Here is a 23,879-nt window from a genome sequence, read left to right as displayed (position 1 = left end):
CTATCTGGTATGTTTTCACTGTCTTCTCTTTGCCAACATTGACTGGTACTTGGTTTGCCATTTAATGCTTTGCCATGTTAGGTGGGCAAAATATTGAATACTTATAACAGTTTAATCTTTGTGTGTGTTCTCTCCTCCTTGTAATACCTCTTGGTTATTGAACTTTTAGTACATGCCAGGCATTGTGTAAAGTGTTATATAGTGCTTAATGTCTAGACATTAACTACATCTGTAAGACAATAATGTCTTCCTTTTAACCGCCATGAAAACACACAATAGAAAGTTGATACTGGTGTTTTTTTAATGAATTATTTGGGTGAGCTTTTCATCATTAGTAGCTTTCATTTAATTTCACCCATTTTTTTTCCCCTCTCTGTTCAGTGACTTATTTTCACACAAATTCAGAATTGGAAAATGACCAAACCAAATTACTAAAATGTCTGAAGTATTGAGTATTTGTGGAAAGCTGTAGGTTCATTATTTTCATTCACATATGATATCCATTTGCTTGCCAACAAAATACTGCCAAGTAAAGGTGCCACTGATCTTAAATATATGTCTCATGTGTAATTAATATATTTGTTCTTGAAATGGTAATGGATATTGCTATAGTCCTTGAAAACAGCTTTTTTTCCAAGTGAGGTTGAACCTTTTTTCACATGTTCTACCCTCCTCTTCCTTCCCACCCCACAACCCTGTCACCAACTTGTGACATTCTTTATGCAATTAATTTTTAAAGCTTTATTTAATAAACATTTGTTTGGCCCTTGCTAATTTCCATACAATCTAAATTACTGGATTCTAGTTTAGGGAAATTTTAATATGGTTTTAAAGTCCACATACAACAGTGAGAAATAATCTCTGACAAGCAACTTTGTTGTGCCATACAGCTCATCGGGTATTTCATTCCATCCCCCTAATAACCTGTCAAGTAAAGAGTAATAAAGGTAGTTACTATTTAATGCAGACATGCTACATGGTAGGCATGGTACTAAGCTAAGCACTTTTATATAGTTCTTACTTGCTTCTCACATCAACTATAAATGTAAGTTTTATTATTTTTAATTCACAGGGAGGGAAACTAAGACTCAGGGTCATTAAATGATTTGTCACACAGCTAAATGATGAAGCCACTGCATAGTAACTAATTGCAGAAAGAGAATCCTAAAGTTGCTTTCCTACTAAGACTGGTGATTATATTTGGAATGGGTATTTTATAGCATCATTGTGCACATCTTAATTTCAGGGGGTCCCGATTGAGTCTGAGACTAATTCTTCCTTGATAGCCACTGCCAAAGTTTTGGATTGGTGATATAGAGAGGCCTGAGGGCTGTGGGATGTCCTTGAAAACTGGCTCTGTAACTTCATGCTTTGATGCTCCAAACATATACCAATGATAGACAAAATAGAAAGTTAGAAAACCAAATGGATTTAGTCAGCCTCAAAACAGTTGTCCATCTTTGAGATCTGAGAACCAAATTTAAAAACCAAGTGGTTATCAGGGTTGAAGCCAGGGGTCTCCTGGACTCTATTCCAGAAATAAGAAGTGGTAACTAGAGTTCTCATTACCTATGGGACAAAGCCAGACCCGCTGCTTAAAGCAGGGCCTGGGGAGAAACTTCATTGCTCATGACAGGAAACTAGAATAAAGGTTCTGTTGCTGAGCAATACATGGATCTAGGGCCTGTGAGCTGTACAGTTAAAGGGGTAGGAAGAGAGATACAGTTTGTGACTTAAAACTGAATTAGCCATATGCTGGCCCTGTGATTCAGCTCACAGTGTCTCTGACATCCCTGTAGCACAGCAGATACACAGGAAGTGCCCCTGTGTGACCTAGCCTGGTCTGGTAGCCTGGATGGCCTAGTAGAAGCAATGGCAAAAGTACTGGAAAGGGAGGAATGAGTACATAGAATAAAAACCTTTCGCTAAAAATGGGCTTCAAACCAAGATTCCAAAATATGTGAACGATTCATTAGATTCATGTAGTAAAGCAGACAAATAAAACCCAACCGCTATGAGACCAAGATTCTACTCTAGAAGAAATTAATTATATGGAGCAGTCTGACAAAGACTTTGAAATAAGTATGTTTAGAAGCTTAGAAAGATAAATGAAAGTATGATTTTTACTAAAAAGAGTGACAAATTTTGGAGCAAATCCAAGTAGAAATTTTTTTTAAAAGAGCACTTGTATTTAAAATTAGAAACGTTAGAAATGACGAATAGTCATTGAAATAAAAGCTTTAGTAGATAGGATAAACTCTAGACTGAACATCAGTGAAGAGAGAACCAATGGTTTGTAAAAGTACAGAGAAAATCACCTAGACCAGAACACAGAGGACAAGCCGATTTTTAAAACATGAATGAAAAAATGGTTAAGATACACGGAGGATAGATTGGGAGGCTCCAGTCTGTGTCTAACAGGAGCTCCAGTGGCAGTGAATGGAAAGTGTGTGAGAGAGACCTAAAAACTGAAGAAAAGGTCACTGAAAGATTTCAGGATTGGAGACATACCTGAACCCTCAGATTGAAATTGTTCCGTAAGTATTGAGCAGGACAAATAAACATAAATATACAGTTGAAAATATGACAATAAAACTTCAAGACGCTGAGAGCAAAAGAAAATCTTGAAGCAACTGGGGGACTTTGGGGAACCAGTTCTGCCCGGTGGATCTTGGTCAAGGGTCTGGGACTGGGAGCCTACGGTGAAAGTGGCTAGAAACTGTTCCTTCAGTGTCATCAGCTAGTCTCATACCATCCCTGGCATTGTCAAGGACCAAAGCAGTAAACAATTCTAAGGAGAGCCTTCTTTCAAAATGCACCTAAAATGCAATTGTAAATTTGCCTGCGAACGATCATAGTTTAAACTGTGTTAAAACCCAGTGGGTGGGACTTCTCTGGTGGTGCAGTGGTTGAGAGTCTGCCTGCCAGTGCAGGGGACGCGGGTTCGAGCCCTGGTCCGGGAAGATCCCACATGCCGCGGAGCAGCTAAGCCCGTGCGCCACGACTACTGAGCCTGCGCTCTAGAGGCCATGCGCAGCAACTACTGAGCCCGTGCGCCACAACTACTGAAGCCCGCGCGCCTAGAGCCCATGCTCCGCAACAAGAGAAGCCACCGCAATGAGCAGCCCGCGCACCGCAATGAGGAGTGGCCCCCGCTTGCCGCAACTAGAGAAAGCCCGCGCAGAGCAACGAAGACCCAATGCAGCCAAAAAAAAAAAAAAAAAAACCCAGTGGGTGGGAGACAGGGTAGAATATTGGCCTTACTTATGGTATTCACAACCTTCATGACTTGGGACAAGTCATTTAATTAATCTGTAAATGAGGATAATCCTCTTTTATCTATTCTCACAGTTTTGTTGCAAGTGAGTTTCACCCATATGAGTTTTTATAGACTGTAAAGCATGATGCAATTGTAAGGAATTGTTATTACTTTACTACAGAAATGGATGTCAGCAATGATTCCTGCCCTCTTAGGGTTTATACATTAGATTCGTAAAAAACAAACATCAGAAGAATCCCTCCAAACAATACAAAAATGTTTGCAAAGGTATTTATAACAACTAAGCACAAATTATTTTTGGTGTACACCAAGTGTGGGAATGTAAAATGAACAGGGGGATGGGATTTAATGTTGACAAAACTACATATTATGAATTACCCTATTCATTTATTCCCACTTGTTTGTTACTACGTAAATGTTCAAGCATGCACCTAGATTTAATAATTGTTAACATTTAGCCGTATTTGCTTTATCTGTGTATGACTATATATGTTCTTCTTTTCTGGATCTTTTGAAAGTAAATTGCAAACATCATGCCACTTCACATCTAAATATTCGGTATGCATCTCCTAACAGAAAGGACATTTACTCACATAATCATAATACCATTATCACATCTGAGAAAGTTAACAGTAGTAATCCCTCAATATTGTCTAATAATCAGCTGATGTTCAGATTTCCCCAATTTCCTCAAAAACCTTATTATAGCTGTTTTCTCCCCAGTTCAGAAACCACACATTGTATTTACCTCACACTACATTAAATAGTTGTCTTTTTTCTGTCTTTCATTTGAGAACAATCTCTCCAGTTATTTTCCCCCTTAAACGTTAACTTTTTGAAGATAACAGGCCAAGAATATTCTTGATTTGTTTTGAAGATTATTCTGGATTTGTGTAATGTTTTTTCCTCAAAGAAACACTTGTTCCTCTATCCTTGCATTTCCCAAAAATTAGAATGCTTCATCTAAAGGCTTAATTAGACTCAGGTATACATTTTAGATAAGAATACTTTATTATGATGTATTATACTTCATACTGCATCACACTGAGAGACACATAATGTCCATTATTAGTAATGGTAAGCTAAATAGTCTGGTTACAGTGATTGCCACCAGATAAGTCTCTGGAAAGGTACATCTTTCTCTTTGCTGTTATCAAAGGATGAAAATTGTGTCTCTGAGACTAACGTTTCTCCTAATAGTTTTAGCATCCATTAATGATTATCCTGGACCATTTTATTGGCATTGCAAAATGGTGAATTTCTAATTTTGTCATCCCTTACTGTCAGCCTTCGGTAAAAAAGAGCTTTCCCTCATCAAAAAGGCATGAACTACACTACCTTCTGAAAAATCATGATGCTTCTGTGCCTTTAATTACCAATTTTCAGGACAACAGGTTCATGTAATAGTCACTTTGATGGTGGCAACTGAAATTTTTTTCCTTTTCTGTTTTTGAGGATTACTATGGACTCATTGATTTTCTTTTTTTACACTCAGTGTTTTGTTTTTTTTAAAAAAATCAAAGTAATTACAACTACAAAGTATATATATTTTTTTAATTCGATGAGGCTAAATGTGAAGCCTAAGTCCTAATGGAATATAGATTGAATGGGGAGGGAGGTTAATCAGAATAATGTGGTTTTTTAAAGTATACATTATTAGAGATCCTAATCATTTTTTTTTTAATTTATGAGATGATCTTTTCTGAAAGTCTCTGAGTACCTTAACCAGAGTATCACTGAAAACAAGAGTGTCAAAAAGGCACATTTAAATTGTTCTCAAAATCAATCAAAAATAATGAGGTGCTGGGAAAAAGTTGTATCCTTGATAATTACATCTATCAGTATCAGAAAACAAAAGAGAACAATCAGGAAATGACAACCCCACTCCCAAGTAGCACATTAAAAAAGGCTAATGAAAAAAAGTCTCTTTTAAAAATTGTACTAAATTAACATTTCAAGTAAATTGACAACTTAAGCGTTGATAAAGGCCAATCTGGGGCCCAAACAATGGAAGTTCTGTTTCTACTTTTATCTGCTTTTAAAAGAAATGATCTCAGTTGACTTTTTTTTTGTTGTTGTCTTCTGTATAGATGGAAGCAGCTGTTCTAAGGGAGGTGACAGTCCTGTACTCTGCACAGGTCAGGGCACCCCTGGAGTATTATGCTTAATTTGGGGTTCTGTTGGTTAAAAGATTGACTTGGAAGAAAGTAACAGGGATAGTGAAAGTTGCTCAAAGCATTTCTTACACCATAACTCTATTTTCAGTCTGAAAAGGGGTTCACGTCACTGTCATTTTAGGCAAGAAGTTCAGCCTGTTCTTTATAGCTGCAGAGCCTAGCATTAGGACCAATGGGTGAAAAGTCGATTTGGGCCTAGAATGAGGAAGAATTCCTTCATAACCTCAGCTGTACAGAGCTGGAATGGCCTTACCTCCAAGGGAATGAGCCCCGCAAGGCCAACACTTTCAGAGGTTATAACCACTTTACTTAAAGATGGTGTATGGGAGAGAAGCGGGCAGGCAGGGGTCTTTCAAATATTTTGTGAAGAGTCTATAATTACAATAAGGAATGTTTTAAAGGTCATTTAAAATTTTTTTTTTTTTTAAATTGAGGGTAAAAATGAATTTTATACCATGGCTTTAAAAAGAAAACTACAGCACATCCCAACTGGTGTATCACTGCTTTGTATTTGGGAAATGTGAGATGTACAGTGAGATGAAGTTTAAGCTGCAGCATTTTAAGACCATGGTATATTGTTTTTGATCACATTAAATTCTTACTCCATCTAGCCCCAAATTTAGGAGCTTGTAGATCAGAATATGACTTTGTTAATAAGAATAGAAAGTAACATTTTGGACGTTGTCTTAAGAGTAGCATTAGTATTTGAATTATCAGTAGTGACAAAAGCATTTTCTTTCAATGATAAAAGAAAACTTATAAACATAGATCTTCAAATGTGTTAGTTCATTTTGAAGGCAATAGTAAGTGCTGGTATTTTATTATTTTGGCTTGTCAAGTGATTTTATTCTTTATTATTAGACCAGGAAAAAAAAAAACTCTAGTATATTCTGCCAACATATTCATCAGTCATCATTTTTGGAGACAGTTTTCGACATATTGTATGTTTTACTCTGCTAACGAGAAAAGACTAGCCGTTAAGTTTATGTTTCTTTGTTTTTCAGCAAGATCACATATCAGGAATAATGCTGGAAGTATGCTAATAAACAATATATAATGTAGGTCATCTGGGAGTAAGAAATATTTTCTAACTAGTTCTAAAGGGAAATATTGTTAAAAAAGGGATAGATGTTATTTACGCAACACATGTTGCTCTATATGTTACCATCAAAAGCATCTTGTAAACAGCTCAGTGCAGTAAATCTTCCTTGGTGATTGTCAGGGTTTTTCAAGTCCGTGTTAGATTTAGACCTAGCACACTCAATTCACAACATGCCTAATGTACAAAGCCTGTTAGATTATATAGAAACCTTCCACTGGAAATAACATCTGCACTGCTGTGTTTTTCAAGGAATACCATCCTCTGTTACGGAAGCAAATACTATGTTAAGTGACAATAATTAAGAAAACTTTACATTAACAGCATTTACACTTTTGTGCTTAACTTTGATTTTGTTGAGTTCTTTAAAATTAATTGCAGTTGACAGACTGATATTTTCTATTGCTACTGTTTGTAAAACAATTTTATATGACTGCTGATGAAGTGATAATTCTATAAGAATGCCTTAACAAACTGTCATTGATGTGATTTTACAAATGTCATTTTCTCACTTTTGGGAGCGTTTCAAATGGATTATTTCATAAGGCTTTATTTTGTTTTCCAAGGTGGTTTTTAATTGTAAATATCAAGTTTCATCATAAAGGCATTTATGTAACTGTGTTCTGGAAAACTTAAGCAGTACTTTACTTATTGAGTTCATCTAATATGTACTGAGCTGTATAGGGGACACAATAATAAAGATGTGAAATCATAAAAGCTGCCTTTATCAGAGAGCCTTGCATTTAGAATCAAGAGAGCTTATTTCTCTTCCCAGCTGTGTGGCCCTGTGACATCAGGCACATTTTTCTACTTCTCTGGACCTCAGTTTCTTTATTTATGATACAAGAATTATAATAAATCCTGTTCTATCACAAGACTTTTGTGTAAAATGATAAAATGGTGTTAGAATGTTCAATATGACATGATTTCTTTATAGAAGATATGTATTTAAATGCTAGTACTTAGCAATTTCTGAAACATCATCTAAATTTCATACTTCACCTAAAAATTATCGTCTCTAAATCTCTTAGCTACATTTTGTGAATCTTAACTTATTGGCTATTTTACTTACAAATATCTAGAAACAACACCACAGTTATGTTGGTCAGAATGAAAGTGTGCCTGATCTTCAAAGACATCGGTTTCTGAAACCCAGCCATGTGTTACAGATATTTTTTTAATACCAACTTCTGTTTTTGAGTTTAGATATATTTAAACATATATTATGCCATAATTATGTGCCCTCGTTTCTTCCAACTGTTTGCAACTAAAAGCATAGTGTTAGGATCAAGCCATAAGGTCATAGTAAGGACATAGAATTTTGCCCAAGTGGCCTCACAGAAGCTTGGTTAACAACATATATGAGACCAAGGTCTCAAGAAAATGCTGTGAGTAGGTAGGGTTGGGTTTTTTAAAAATTTAAATTAAAATTTAGAAAATGCATGCGTCTAAGTAATTCTGTTTATACTTGTTTTCTCAGAAGAAGACCTATCAGTGCATCAAGTGTCAGATGGTTTTCTACAATGAATGGGATATTCAGGTGCATGTTGCAAATCACATGATTGGTGAGTGACACTCTAAACATTGTTACCCATAGATTTTTCTCCTCCTTGTGTACATCAATGCCTATATAATTAAGCAGAGTTAAAGATGAATTAATTGTTCAACCATCAATGATTTACCTAAGCATGATTGATTTTTTTATTACTATTATTAGGCCTGATAAGACATTAGCACATTTTATTTTCTGCAAGGGCTAGTTTAGACTTCTGGAGAGGATTATGTATCTACTGCCAGTCAAAACACAGGTGATTAACAAATTAAACTTCTAATCATTTTTGCATTATTGAAAACTAACAGGAATGGTTAATGAACTGGATGTTAGCTTTCCATAGAGTTTTAGACAGGTTTTAATTTCAGAAGTTATTATGGTAATGGCAGTACTGTGTGTTGCTTAAGCATCTGTATCAAAATGTAGAGCGGTGAGTTTTTGTGATAGGGAAACATAAATAATTTAAATTGCCGTAAAATAATTTTATATGTATGGTTTCAACAGCCTGGAAATAATCATTATCATAAAGATCACATTAAGAATTCAGTCATCATTTTTTATTCCCCACCAAATTTTACACAGATCTTTGTAAAAGCGGTTTGGGTAAAGATCTCTGAAGTCGCTCTAAGCCACTGTTTTCAGGGATTTTGCATTTATCACATGGGCTAGAACTAAAAGGATAATTTTTTCACTTACTCATATTGTCCCATTATCCCTTAATTCCTCTGGGGTTACCTCCTATGTTTTTAATTTGATAAGCACTTAGTAATAACACTAAGAATTTTACCAGCCAATTAAACTTTATCAAGCAGATCTTTTTCTACTAGTAAAATGGCAATTGCTATTACTTTATACTATTTTTGTCATTCATTTGTGTTTTTACACTATGAGAGTTTTTTATTTCATACTCCTTTCATGGTGTTTTATAATACTGTAAATAATTGTGATATAATATTTTAAAAGTCTGATCAACCTCATGGTCTCCTACTATCAAACTCTAAGAAAGGAAAGAAAATTCAACATTTTAGACTCTGAACTCATTTTCAGGGGTAAACAAGTTTTATCATACACTAATCAACTGCATTCTGAGAACGTACAGTGGAAGGGTTGCTCCAACTATAGTTACCGATCCTTAAAACCAGCTATAACAAAACTTGTAATGCTCTTGTAGATATTAATGAAAATGAAGTCAAAAGAATGTTGGAAACTTTATTAATAGGTTTTCAATAGGATTTGCTTTATAGTTTTCAAATGATGGTCTTTAGGAGGATTATGGTTTATAAAAGACTAACTGCTTAATTATGCAAAATGGAACATATACCTAAGAGCTAAAATATTGGTCTAAAGTATTGGTCACTTTATCTCTATATTTTCGAGATTTAAGTACTAATATTATTAGTGATTTTCTTATACATTAAATGGCCTATTCTTAAATGTGTCAGAATAACACTGACAGTTTTACTGAGTGTTTAGAAGGTAATGACAATGTGTAAGAGAGATTGAAATGTTTCTTCTATTTTCCTTTCTATTTTGGATTCCAAAAAAATACTCTATATAAACTTTCAAAATGGACTTGGTGTGGGGGGCGTCATGGGTTAGAACAAATGAATTCTTCTTTCCAAATAATGAGTGTTAATATTTTCCATCTCTTTATTTCTTGAGTAGAGTTTACTGGTGAGAGTCATTCATGGTTCTGCATTATGCTACAGTTTTACATGGGCTTTAGTGAGAATATTTCTTGGAAGTTTGCAGCCTGTGGAAAAGTTAGTGAATCGTTGTGCTTCTGATTAGTTTTAGTCTGTGTAAACATGTTTCTGGTTCTGGATTTATTATTTATCCCAGGGCCCAGATGAACAAATGGAATATATTTTCAACACAGTATTAATGTTCTTTTGCACACGTAGAATCTGAATGGAATGTTGAGCGTGAGAGGAATTCTTGATTTTGGTATCATTTGTCCAAAACGTTCATTGGTTTGTCCTGGCCCTTTTTTTAGATTGCTTTATACCTTTCCCTTAGTATTTCTCTCAATATTCCTTGCATCATTAGTGCTTTCCCAAAGCTTTCCCCCCTCTACCTTATGGTGGATTAATATGACACTCGTCTCCTCTTGGGATCTGAGCGTTTAACAATTCACCTTCCATCAGAGAAGCAAATTCTATTCCTTTTCACAGAGGGCCTAGTTAGTTAATATTCATGCTATTTTTTAATAATAAAATATGTAATTCTCTTGCACTTGAGGCCCAAACAAATGAATAGTATCCATTTAATTGTTACATCTGTTGACCATGCATCCAAGTCCCTACACTTCCTCGCATTGTTAATATCTAGAGAGAGAGAATGTGTAAGGGGAGGATGTCACAAAAGCTAAGATATCCCTTTTTAAAATCCCAGTGTGATGCTTAGTTTTTCAACTGAGGCAGGCAGCATGATTTTGTTGGCTAAAATACCTCCGTTGAGGGTAGGTATTTTTAGGCTGTGTATCTGTGTATGTTTTTTGTCTAATCAAAAAATAATCTCAACCAGACATTTTGCAGGGAAGAGAGATTAGAGGCTATCTGAAAAGCCTCTTACTCTTTTTGTTAAGAGGGTCTATAGTGTTTTCACAGATTTTGTTTTCCATTTCAGTCAGTCTGGGGAAACATTATGTCACCTGATGGAAAACAAGGTCTGCAGATGACTCAGTGAGGTGTAACTTTAAATTCCTTCTTTGACCAAGTCATTTGCATTTGCTTCTACGTAGCCCACATGTTTTAATGCAATTTCAATGTCAGGGAACCTCCATGCTTCTTTCTGGATATGCTAGTCTCAGGCTTTTGGCCAGGGACATTTGTGAAAGGAAAACCATCAGTGTTTCTACCAGGTATACACTGGAGATGTTCTGCATAAGTGCCATTTTGCAGCTAGGTGTGAACACATGGTTTGAGTTGCAGGAATAATTACTCAATAAAAATGCATTCGGGATTTGACTTATGTCTATTAAGGAAAAAAAGAAAACCTCAGTCTCGATTGCATTTTGACACCGTTTCAGTAAGAAATCAGACCAGTGGCTATTTAGAGGTTTCTCTTCTCTTCTTCTTTACACACACACACACACACACACACACACACACACACACACAAAGAGCTACGAAACATTTTAACAGCTTTCCTGGGGAAAAGATTTCCCTCTTTTAAAGTCTGCACAGATGAGAAATTTTTTCTTGTCTTCCTTTGTTCCTTTCACATAGTTTACATTGGCTTTTGACCTGAAAATACAGAAAGAAGCCATTGTGCACTGTGTCCTTTAATTCATTATTCACTTGTCTCTTCTTATCAGCACAGTAAATATTTATTGTTTTTTTTCCTCTTTGAGATTTCTGTTATTATTATTATCGTTGTTGTTATTATTATTATTTGGTATGGATTAGCACAGATCGTGATGAGACAAGAGAATGTAAATGTGTTTAACCCAGGAAAGGGATTGCCTCATATAAAATTATGAGGCTCAACAGCAGTAGAGCAAATTTGTAAGTGCTCTGAATAAAGGGTTGTTAGGCATGCGACAATACAAAGAGATGACATTGCCAAGAAGTATTTATGAGAAGCTTAATTTTTTCACTCTGATAATTCTTGACCAATAGTTACCAGCCTCTAATTATCTATTTTAGTTAGAAAGAAATTTCGATCACTACGGAGGCTGGCATTGCAACTAGCGCATAAATCCCCAAAGAGACCAATGTGTTCCAAACAGCCACAGACAACTGTCTCATGAAACGGAGGGAGCAAATTGCGAGCGGCTGGTGGTAGACAACCGGCAGTAAGCTCACCATCGAAGGCCAGTCAGCTTGACAAAGAAATGATCAAAGGGGAGAAATACCATTATCCTTGGAATTGATGGCTACAGTCATGGCCTTTGGAGGACAAGTGGTCATTATATAGCTATGGCGATTTCCAGCCCTCGCTTTCATAGTTCTCATATGGAGAATATGAAGGGAATGAATATAAACCATTTACCTAAGAATTGTTGTTAAAAATTGACTTAGAGATGATTACTTAATAAATTTTTTTTTTCCTGTTTTTCATCTGATCAGAAAGACGAGTGATGTAATAGCAAAATTGTATCTAAGGTGGCAGAGTACACTCTTTTGCGGAAAAATAGGAAAATCCACAAATAGTCATTAACAAACATGTCCCAGATCAAGGGCGATGCTTAGAGTATTTGGATGAAGCAAACGTATTTATCTTTTAGAAAAGCAAAGCTAGAATTTGGGACTGTGAATGACAACTAATACAAAAACACAGATGCATAGATATTAACTATTTTTATTCAAATCTCTAATACTCAGTGTTTTATGGATAGTTACAGTTTTTAAAAGATCATGAAATGATTCAAGCTTTCCACAGTGCACGTGGGAAGATATCTACCCTATGTATTACGTTACACGTGCTATGAAGGGCTGATATCAAGACAAAAGGAATGCATAGGCCAGTTTTGTACAGTGTGGTGGAATTTTAGTCTGTGCTTGTGGCAAGTGACATCCGCATGTTCTGCAATTTGTTTGGTGCCCAGGGTCACAAATGGCATTCTTTTCTTTCCATTTCTTTAGTGGATGGTGCGCTACGTACTAATCTTCATTATAGTTCTGTGACATTCAGCATCACCTCTGAAACGTTTCAGCTTGAGTGCTCTTGCTTTAGAATAGACTAAAACCAATATTTTGAGGCCTATAATGGTTTTGGATTTTATGTGTCTGAAGGGGAAATATCCAAAGATATGGATCTCTGCATAGGAAGATAAAGAGCCATGTTGCCCTTTACACTCTCAGCTTTCATTGGCTGCTTTTTAAAAAAATGAATAGAATGAATCTACAATAGTGCATATATGTGTGGGTGTATAGATATGTGTCTACCTGCACTGTCCTAAGAAGCTCCAAGTCCTTAGGTTCTCTGGAGTTTACATGAATTCTAAATGAGAAGACTATTGAATTTTTTTTTTTTAAGTCATCTTCAGTTGATTGCTTACAAAACTCGGGGAAGTAAGAAACAAGCAAATATGTGGAAATACTGGCTTGTTTCATCCAGAGCTGAATTAAAAAAGATGAAATCTGGGCAGTTTAATGGTAACAGAAAGCTACCCTCATGTGGGCAATGCTGGCTTATTTGAAAAGCCCATAAAGGGTTTCTACATGGACCATACAAAAGGGATACTTTCTCTTTAATAGCCATCTGTACAGGAGAGATGAGAAGTGGGCCAGGTCATCTCTCCTCAGCTGTCATGATATTAACGTAGGTAATGGAGCACGCTCCGTGTTCTGCTGGGTGTTGTTTTTTATAGATGTTCATCGATTTACACAGATAATTCTATTTATTTCTTAGAGTTGGTCCAAGTGAACCAGGCAGAATAACAAACACCAAAGCATCTCAAATGACTTTATCTTTGTTTGCCACGTAACTTTTGTCTAAAAAATGGTGTCACACCTACTGTGCAGATGGTTGCGTGATTTGTAAAGCAGCCAAAACATTTAAACAAATGTGTGATGTGGGGATAGATTAAATAAAGGATAAAATGGAGTGTGGGCCACAAATTCTAATAATCAGATGATTTTAAGTTGTATGAAGTGTGGAGTGATGGTCACAGTGACAGCACGGAAGCTTGCCAGTGACAGCAAGGTGCCTCACAGCTCTCAGGATGGCGCCTGTGGCCTGGTAGGCCTCAGTTTGAGAACCGCACATTTGCTGTACAGCTGGCAGCTCTGTATGGGGACATCAGATAAAACGTATGTAAAATGAAGCGTTATTGCTTCGTATGAAATTGTTCAGAGAGGGAATTTGCAGACAGTAACTGAAAACAGAATTCATGGTACCAGTGAAGCAGACTGTAAATATGAAGAGGGTTTAATTATCTGCACAATTTAACAAAAATTCAAGACGTATTCAGAAAGGACATACGCAGGCATAAATAGAACATAGCTACACCGTTTACCAAGTGCAAAGTGGTGACACAGGAAATTATCAAGCTCCGCTACCATCAGCCTTTCTAAAAACAAAGACAATTTAATATGAAAGCAAAAAGATCTTTTCAAAGAAAAAAAAATCTGTTTGGAATAAGATACAGTTTTCAAGAACTCATCTTGATTATTTGGATTCTTATTTCGGAAGCAACTTTTCAAGGAAATCTTTGAGCCTCTCTATTATTTCAGTGTTAAGCTTTTAAAAGACAAATCAGGATGTTTATCCTTGTTTTGTGTTTTAGCCTGTACCTAGCAGCTTTGATTTACAAGAGTAAAAATACTGGCAGCTAGTGCAGTTTCTAATTTACAAGCCCCTAAGAAAGCCTCTTAGACATTTCTCCTGATGTTAATTTTCTGTGAGCCTGGGGGTTTTCACTGAGCCCACCGACAGGTGGAAGATACAGTTTCTTGTTACTTTTTAGAACACATCGTTCTAAAAGAGACCTCAGAAGAACGTTGTTCCCAAGAAGAATTACGGGATGCCCGCCTTCCTTCCTAAGCTCCATACAGAGACGCTGGGCAGAGTCTGTGCCAGATAGAAGGTTCCATGTGACTGTCTGAGAGATGTTGGTAGGGCTTCTGGCTCCGGTTTTGTCCTCTCCTTTGACTTGCAGTAGAATATGCCACGGGCATATCCGTTTCCACTCACCGTTTGATATGTTGTTTATCAAGTGTGGGTGTCTGTTTCTGCATGAAGTTTGCAAAACATTTCTGAATGGAGGGCGGGGAGAGTCATCAGCAAAAGATAAAAAGATCGATCCCCGCACACACACAGGCCCACATACGCATAGGCATCGTGACCTATTTCCACAGGATCGGCTCAGACACATAAAAAGAAAAGGTCTCTGATGACCTATTTCCATAGGTTATTTCCTACTTGGGGGGCCAATCATAGCAGTAAACAAAGGAAAGGGAGCCAACATGGAGAGTAGGCGTTGAACTTCAGCTGCTCGTATTGTTGCATTTGGTGAGCTGATAGGGCTTCCTAGGTCACCTTTAGAATTATGCCTATGACAGCAGTAGCTACCTGCCAAGATTGCAAGGTATCTCACAGCTCTCAGGATGGCGCCTGTGGCCCGGTAGGCCTCAGTTGGAGGGGTACGCATTTGCTGTACAGCTGGCAGCTCTGTATGGGGCAGCCGTGTGGGCTGTTAGGGAGCTGGAAAGGAGACAAGCATGAAATTTCTTCTAACCCCAACTCTGTTTTTCTGTACTGTTGGCTGCTTCTCAGTTCCTTGACAAAAAAACCAATCAGGCACCCTTTAATCCGCCTGTGATTACCACTGGTATAAAAAGAGAAGCATAATGAGGAAAAATGCCTCGTTTTGTTGCCTTCAAAAGCCAACAAATTGGAGTTAACTTGACAGGAAGTGGCTTAATAATTAGATTATTTATTTATTCCTGACACATATCCCCCTGTTACTAGTCTCAGGAGACCCTGTAGATGGTACGATTTTCAAGCTGCCATTACTTCGCTGTCTTCTGTGAACAAAGAAGCTACTGTCTATCAGTCAATTAAATGCACTCTTTAAGCAGAGGCTTCGAAGTCCTCAATGGAGAGAGCCCTGGGACGCTGTGGCTGATGATTCCTTTCTCTGTACTGTACATCACACTCTCAACTGCGGTCCCCACAGAGATGGAATAAAGTCAGGCATTAAAATATCACTTGTTGATCTGTTTGCTAATGAAGAGCCATTGAAATGTTTGTGTATTTCTATGGCAAAATTGTTGATAAAAGGGCTGACTTGCCTGTGTATCTTAGTTCATCTGCCGTGAGTGCTTATTTAAGAATTATTAAAATTAAATTCAACAAAGAACAGAATTTTTTTCACAACCCTGAGATAACAGGAGTTTTCTTAACTATTTTCATCAAATTAAGTGACTAAAGGCAGGAAAAACAGAGACGGCATCATTTCAGTCCCTTGCTTCCGTTGCATTCATCCAAACACCTTGTTTTCTCTGACTTAAAAATGTAAGTCATTTTAAAAAAAATTTATTGGAGTATAGTTGATTTACAATGTTGTGTTAGTTTCAGGTGTACAGCAAAGTGAATTAGCTATACATATACATATATCCCCTCTTTTTTTTTGATTCTTTTCCCATATAGGCCATTACAGAGTATTGAGTAGAGTTCCCTGTGCTATACAGTAGGTTCTTATTAGTTATCTATTTTATATATAGTAGTTTGTGTATGAAAATGTAAGTTTTTTTCAGAGAACCTGGGGGGCACACCTTTTAAGTTGGAAAAGATATTAGAATTTCTTTGTGAGAATACTGTACTTGGAAATTTTTTAAAAAGATGAATAGCATTTTGGTAGCAATTTCTCTAACTCACTGAAATAGGTACAGAAGTTTTTCCAGGGAGCTTAGTGGGGGCTTTTACAACCTAACTAGGAGAATATCTGTGACACATCAGACACAATCTCACAGCCCCGTGGATTTTAGAGAAATATGACTTTCCTTTTCTCTATGTTCCTCTTTCTGTTTTCTTTTCCTTTTTTTTCCATTTTCTTTTCTCAGCATTACTTTATTTCCATCTAAGTGGTGGTGACTTTTCAACCACCACTTAGTCAGGGTTTTTATCCCTCGATATATTCATCACCTTCTTACTACTTCCTGTTTACTATGTACAAAGCATGCCTTTGCTGGATCTCTCTGGCTCCCATTAACTGGTTTTTATTTTAAGAGTACATCTGTTGTTAGGTTGGAGGGCTACAGTCTGCTTAGGCTGAAAGACTCAGATAATATTATGACAGCTCTCTGGTGAAATATTTAGCTATGGCTCTGCCATTTAAAGGAAAAAATTTGGAATTTAAACCAAGGCCGCTGAACATTGAAAAGTATCCCCTCTTCTTTGCATCAGGCTTCGTAACTGTAATCAAGGCTTTAACTATAGTTTTCATGATTACCTGACAACAGGCTGTAAAGAATTAATTCAGGCCCACCATCAAATGGCCATGTTCTTTATTTCTATCCTGTTATTCCAAGTCATTCTGTTAGAAAAAGCTTAGATACTCGGAGGTGTTCTATAATAGAAAATGAATTCGAAACCCTTTCATTAATTGGTGATTAATATATTTCAGGATTAGTTTAAGCAGGGCCCTACGTCCTGCCCAGTCAAGTATGTTCTGGTTAATATCCAATTATCTGCACCTTCATAGTTATTATGTCTTAATATTTCAGATATGATAACCAGAAACTTGAGAGTCATGTTAATGAGGAGCATAGAACAAGAATTAACCAATGACATACTCAGTGATCCTTGGTGAGGAAAGAAGCTCTTTTTTCGCCTTAACACATTGCTTCAGCATCTTCTGGGCACTGACTGAAAAGTAAGGCTTTGAACTACAGCCAGGCCAGAGTGGGAGAAGCGAATCGTGTTCTCCTTTTGCATAATAGTAACCTGAATGTGCCGTATTAAAGTTCACCTAAGAACATGGTTTAAGTTCATTTTATGAAGAATCAGAATAGGAAACAGAGTGCCAGTTTCTATTTCCCAAACAGGAAACATCATATCCTTTATCTTTTCCTTCTAACAAAGCTAGAAGTTGTTACCTCTTCAAAGGATGTTTTAATTCAGATGAATTTGGAATGCCTTTAATAGTTCACTAAGGAAACACCTTTCCCTGCTACCTTTTACCCTCTTTCCACCCCCTGCCCATGTATCACGATGCTGTACACATGTTACATCTCTGTTTAATTTTTTTATAGGTAATTTCACTTTTGCACAGTCTGACTTGGCTCCTCGAGCAGTGCCTTCTAGGGTGTTGTGTGCTGCATCAAACCACATAGCTTTCAAGAGTGCACGTTGTACGTTGCCCCTTTATATGCTGTATTGTAATGAAGCCACATCAGTAAATTGCAGTGAAGGGTGATTGTTGCACGGGGATGACTACTACACCTCGGGGTCCATTTGCAACAGATTATTCTTTTTATTGTTGTTATTACTTCCCATCTCCTTTACTCTCTTGCCACTGAACTTGCTCTTGGCCACCGGTGCAGGTGCAACCACAGAGGGCATCTTAAGGAACATTGCAGGCAGCATTTTTTCTCTTAGGCACATACCAATCACCATTCAGTTCCAAACCCAGACACCCTGGGTGGCTTGGTGGGCCTTTATTGATCCTCCTTTACTCTGTGGACTTGGTTTGTAATGTTCCTCATCTTCATCTTCTCAGAAGAACAAATCTACTGTGAATAAAAGTGACCCATTTCTTTTCACACGTTTCGTCTAAATGTAATAAATTTGTCGTCAGGATGATCAACTTATTTGTCCCTTCCCCCCAAAAGATTTAATAATTTATAAAGGCGGCTTAAATAGGATCGCTGTTTAAGGAAAAGATTTGTATTTTCCATATCTTCTTGGGTTTCTTTAAAACATAGAATAAAGTTATTATGAGCGTTGTACATAGTAGTAATGCCTCTACAAAATAGCCTGTTTCCTGCCCCCAACCGACTGCTGTCACTCAGTAACTAATAAAAAAAATAGTGTGGATTTAAGTCAAGGATCCTGTGTTCTTATTAAACAGAGTTATGAGCAAGGTTTTAGCCTGGGTATAATTATATGCGAATTTTAATCCCTTTGTTGTCATAATTTTAGTACCTGTGTCCATTTGTTTTTCCAAATGGTTAGGTCAACTGTTGTTCTGTTTTTCTTTTTCTAAGGCTGGGCTACTGTGCAGCGTTCAAACTAAAATGTAGAATTAGAGCTGACACACCTTCAATTGAACTATCAAGTCTTTTAAAACTGCTTGGCCGGTGACGCCAGGCCCGCGCTGTTCAAGTGTACACACTTCCGATTGTGGGCCAAGGAGCATTGATTTTTAGCTGTCATTTCTAGTGCACATACTGTAGAATTGAAATTTAAACCTTAATCCACTCAGTAATGCAATTAATTTTTAATGTGCAGTAATACTAATTGAAATAGCCTGAATTTAGTAAGTCACCACAAGACATTTTCCAAAGCAAGAGTCTCCACTGAGAACAGGGGAGGACAGATAATCATTGTTACAGTGTTTACAGGATAAACGCTCACTCTGCAGGCCTCCAGTGGAAAGGGGGTGTTCTTTAAATTAGACTATAGTGTATCTCTGTGAATAGAAATATCTTTTCAGAGAGAATTCCTACTTTCTACCCACTGCAACAGGCTACAAAATTTCTGATTAACTTTTTTTTTTTTTAAAAAAAGCATAGTTTTAGTTAAAAATATCTTAACAGACTAAATGCAAAATTGTATTAACCCGTTCTTCTAAAAAATGCAATTATGAATAGTTGCAAATGAAATTACCTGCCAACAATGTCATGGTCAAAAGCAACGTCACAATGGGTAATCTCATTATATGATGTGTATTTGAGATACTACTTCCAGATTTGATGAATACATGTACTTTATCAGCTGTCTGTAAATCTGTTGCCTTGTTTTGGTGTATTTATATTCCTGTGAACCAAGAATACCCCCTACTTTCTTCTATTTCAAACAGTGTTCCTTTGCATGCCCTTTCAAAATAGCCTTTTAAATGTTTCGTGAGGGTTTTTTTTCCCTAGGCCAGAGCAAAGCAAATTTTGCACAGTAAAACCAAGTAGGTTTCCAATCATTTCTACACTAAAAACGTTCTCTAACCACATTTATCTGCTAGTAAATGAGGACTTTTTAAAATGCATCAGTTCTGCTGATGAATGGGCTTGCAGAGTGTTCAAAATGAGCAGAAGCATTAAGTTTTAGAAAAAAGGCGAGCACTGTATATCACGTTTTCATGGCTCTCACATTATAGTATTTAATAAGCTGATGGTGCTGTTAAATATTTAGCAAAGGTTCCCTCATAACCCTGCCTTCTATTCAAATGGAATTTGAAGACATTTTTGCAGCACATAAGTAAAAATGATGTTACAGAACTTGAGGCAGTTATAGCATGGCATATTATCTAAATGAAGTGTGGGTAACACGGTACAAATGAGTTCAGCAGATTCACACCTAAAAAAATACCTAAATCAATTCCCATTCTTTGGATTAAGGGTTCGAACTGGCTTTCATTTTGTCACTGTTAAGTCAAAGTGCTGTTGGGATTATTTACATAGAATCTTAAAATGATATTATAGCATGCTTTTTAAAAAGGAGGCTCTTATATTGTAATAATTTTGAGCCATCCTAGTATCAGTTGAGCTTTAAAATAGGCATTTTTTTTCTTTTTCACTAAACAGAGAGAGAGGAAGAAAAAGAGATGAGGAAAAGTCAATTTATAGTTTATTCCGAGCATATTATGAAATCCAATTGGGGTATAGTAAGTGACGTCTATACAGCATCCGTTTGGGGTATGCTAGGCAAACACCGAATCTTAGACAGATACTGCTGATATAATGCATAATGAATCACCTTTATCGTTTTCTTCTTATACTATTTGATGGTTATTATCCAAATAACAATAATTGTTCTTTTAATCTGGAGTGAAAATTGGTTTCCAGGATCCTTAGCGAACTATTGCCAGTAAATAATGCTGCTGACATCATGACTGTTATCATGTTGGTGGCTTAGAATTCACATGTAAACCTTCAGTGCTTAAGCGTATGATGAGTTTTGAAAGTATAAAGATAAAGGCTGTATGTAGTTTGTCTTGTATGTGATGCATTTGGTTCTTCTAGGAGCCTGTTTGCTCAATTCTAATTTTCATCCTGTTTTATATGCAGCCAGTGACCACAGTATTCATTCAAACTGCAGAGAGACACATCTCATCTGTAAAGCATGGCTTACTGATCTTATGTGCTATTTGTATTCTCATAAGAAGAAACATAGGATTCATGTGATTGGGGGGAAACACATTTCTTTTTAGAATTAATATATGTCACAGGTATGTTCATATCAAGAATTTCATAATGAAGAATGGATAAAGGAGATAGCTTTAGGTATACATGAAGCAGAAGGGTAGGAAAGGGATGCGGGATTCATATAGAGGTGTGTTTAATATTCAATGCTTGATGTATGTTGACCCCAGGTTACAAGAGTAGAAAATCCCATTTTCCAGCTTGTTTCAAATGTAGTAAAAATGCTGCTTCAGTTGCTTTATGCTACTCACATTGGGAAAGGTGCTTATACTGTGATAATTATCATCAAGGAATATTAATGCGTTCAGCATTTGTAACCCAAAAACTCATTATAGCTTAAGCTGTGCATCATCTGTGAAGAGAGAACTTTGCCAGAATTCGCTCTTCACAGGGGTTGCCTCCTGCTTGCTAGAGTGGCCAGAGTACTGCAAGAGGTCACTTAGGCTATTTTTGAAAGCTGAGGTTTTGCAATTTTTGAATCACTACCTTCTGCCTAAAAAGCTTTATTGTTCTTGCCACAAAATGTCCTCCTTCTAAATGAATGCAGAGTGGAGTGCAAATAATAATAATAATAATAAAATAAGAGATAACTGTGTCTTGTTATGTAGAATCCAAGAGGGTCGGCACATAGATTCCATACCAAGATAATTGAAGTATTGGTGTCTTTCCTTCTGTCATTGAGCAAAGGGATTCATTTACACCAGTTTCCTTAATGCAGGTGCCCTTGGGTTTCAGATAGAAATGCCCCCACTGGGGCTCCACTTCACAGCCCTCTGGCTGGAAATTGTGTAAATAAGGCTGCAGGGTCACCCTTCCTTTTTCGGCAGCAGTGTCCTTAATTAGTCTGTGACAGTCTTTCACATGAGCCTGCCCTGTTCCTGGGATCGTTTCTCACACGTCCAAGACATCTGTGATGCATACATAGGTGTTTCTGTATGTGCGTTTAAAATTATTCTAGGAGGTGCATATACTCACGTGAGGGAAGGAGCATCTCTGGGTGTGCCCAGAATCCTGTAACTTAATCTGATCAAAAGATCTGGCTAGGTAGCTCCCTTGTAAATTATAAGTGGTTGGTTTCAGAAGAACATTGTGCCCTCACCTGAGGTGGGCAGCTTGTTGAAAAGGGAGCTGTGTGCCTGGGATATTTTTATGTGATTAAATCCCATTATTTTTCTCCCACTGATCCATTGCTTGTCATTTCCCACAAGCAACATTGCTCCCTGCTGCATGTTATGGTTTGTGTTGGGCCAGGCAGAGAACACTAATACCCAGTTCTATCAGACTGTCTGGCTTTGCAGGACTGCTGTGTGTCTGAGGTCAAATTGTGAACCTGGCCTTGCTCCTGGGAGGACTAGAAAAATATGTTTCATAACTTCCCGTAGACCTATGCGGAGAGTAAGAAGGAAAACCGTGAAGCCCATAGGCTCAGTTTAGATGAGCTGTGAGGTTGGAATTCATCAAGCAGGAAAGCTCACTGTTGTTTAGGAAGCTTCCTTACCGTGAGGGGTCATGGCCATGGGTGCCCGGTCAGTCATAGCTGAGGGCATTGAGGGACAGAGTAATCATTCAAATAGCCCAGCAGGCACAGACACACAAGTTGATAATCTGGAATCAACTTGCTGGAATAACAACTTACTTCCCTTTTAAAGTTACTTCCATGCAGGGTTATTGATGGAATGAGTACCTGAATTCAGTTATGATAGTGTATCCTTGTTCCACTGGAGGCAATTTGTTTTTTTGTTTCTGTTTGTTTGATTTTTGAATGGGACAGAATCTTTGTTTTATACACTGGAGCACTAATGCCACAAAATGAATGAATGTCCTGAACCAGAGACCTATTCTCAGTAGAGTTGGGCAGGGATACTGACAGTCTAGCTGAGAGATGCAGTGGTGGCAGGTCTTCTGTGAGGATGTAAACTTAATAATCTTTATGAATTTTGAGCAACTCATAACTCTACTTCCTCACCCAAAGAAGCATTATGAAAAGATTGCTTCTAAATCCTTCAGACATTCTCTGCACTTGTGATAGATGCCATCCTCTTTACCTCGAGGCGTTGGAAATGAATGTGGTGGGGTTTTTTTGTTGTTTTTTGCAAGAGTTAAAAATGTATACTTTAAAAGGAGCAAATTGCATTTTCATGTTTAAGTTCATTATTTGCACTTGATGTGGTAAGATCCAAATGTGAAGAATTGCTTTTGACATTATTTCTGTGTCTGCTGCATCCTAGGATCCTCGCATTATTATGCTGAAGTGCACCATCGCATGGAATAAATGTGATGTTGGAAACCTGGCAATATCATAAGATCGCATTCTATGTCCAGGCTGTTTCGGTTAGTTGTAACTTCTTCAGTTATTGAAACAGCTTAATTTAACTTAGTAATGACACAGTCAATAAAATTGTGTGCGAGTATATGTGTCTTTTATGAAAAAATTATAATCTTCCAAGTTGTATCGGTTTGTTTAGAGGCAAAAAAACTTTTCTCTCTTAATGAAAAGGTAATTTTAACTTTCTTTAAAGGCCTGTTTTACCTAATCTGTGTCTTGAACTATCACGTGTTATGTTATGAACTAAAAGTACATTCATTTCAAAGGTCTTAAATTATATGGCTGATATCTGAATTCAAATTCAAATTTTCTGTCAGTCACTATAGTTTTCTAATTTTTTAATGGCCTTTCTTTTTTTTTTTTTTTTTTTTAAAACTGCATTTTTTTTCCCACACTAGTGGCTTGCTTTTTTCTTTTTTTTTTAAATTTTTTTATTTATTTATTTATTTATTTTTGGCTGTGTTGGGTCTCCGTTTCTGTGCGAGGGCCTTCTCTAGTTGTGGCAAGTGGGGGCCACTCTTCATCGCGGTGCGCGGGCCTCTCACTATCGCGGCCTCTCTTGCTGCGGAGCACAGGCTCCAGACGCGCAGGCTCAGCAGTTGTGGCTCACGGGCCCAGCCGCTCCGCGGCATGTGG

The 23,879-nt window shown here is 37.1% G+C and overlaps 1 protein-coding gene across 6 annotated transcripts in view; it reads left to right on the top strand.

Moving 5' to 3' along the window:
• The window catches only part of ZNF521 (zinc finger protein 521), a 280,604-nt gene that overhangs the window by 139,147 nt on the left and 117,578 nt on the right, over window positions 1-23,879 (top strand). For 5 of the 6 annotated variants that reach the window (XM_036823680.1, XM_036823682.1, XM_036823677.1 and 2 more), the window contains one exon: window positions 8,037-8,121. In XM_036823680.1, coding sequence (XP_036679575.1) covers window positions 8,037-8,121 — 85 coding nt within the window. The remainder of the gene's footprint in view (window positions 1-8,036; window positions 8,122-23,879) is intronic. The other variant, XM_036823679.1, reaches the window with a different exon arrangement.

This window comes from Balaenoptera musculus, chromosome 14 (assembly GCF_009873245.2).
Source record: "Balaenoptera musculus isolate JJ_BM4_2016_0621 chromosome 14, mBalMus1.pri.v3, whole genome shotgun sequence".
NCBI lineage: Eukaryota > Metazoa > Chordata > Mammalia > Artiodactyla > Balaenopteridae > Balaenoptera > Balaenoptera musculus.
Note: the sequence above shows the minus strand (reverse complement) of the source record. Positions and strands in the feature narration are given on the sequence as shown.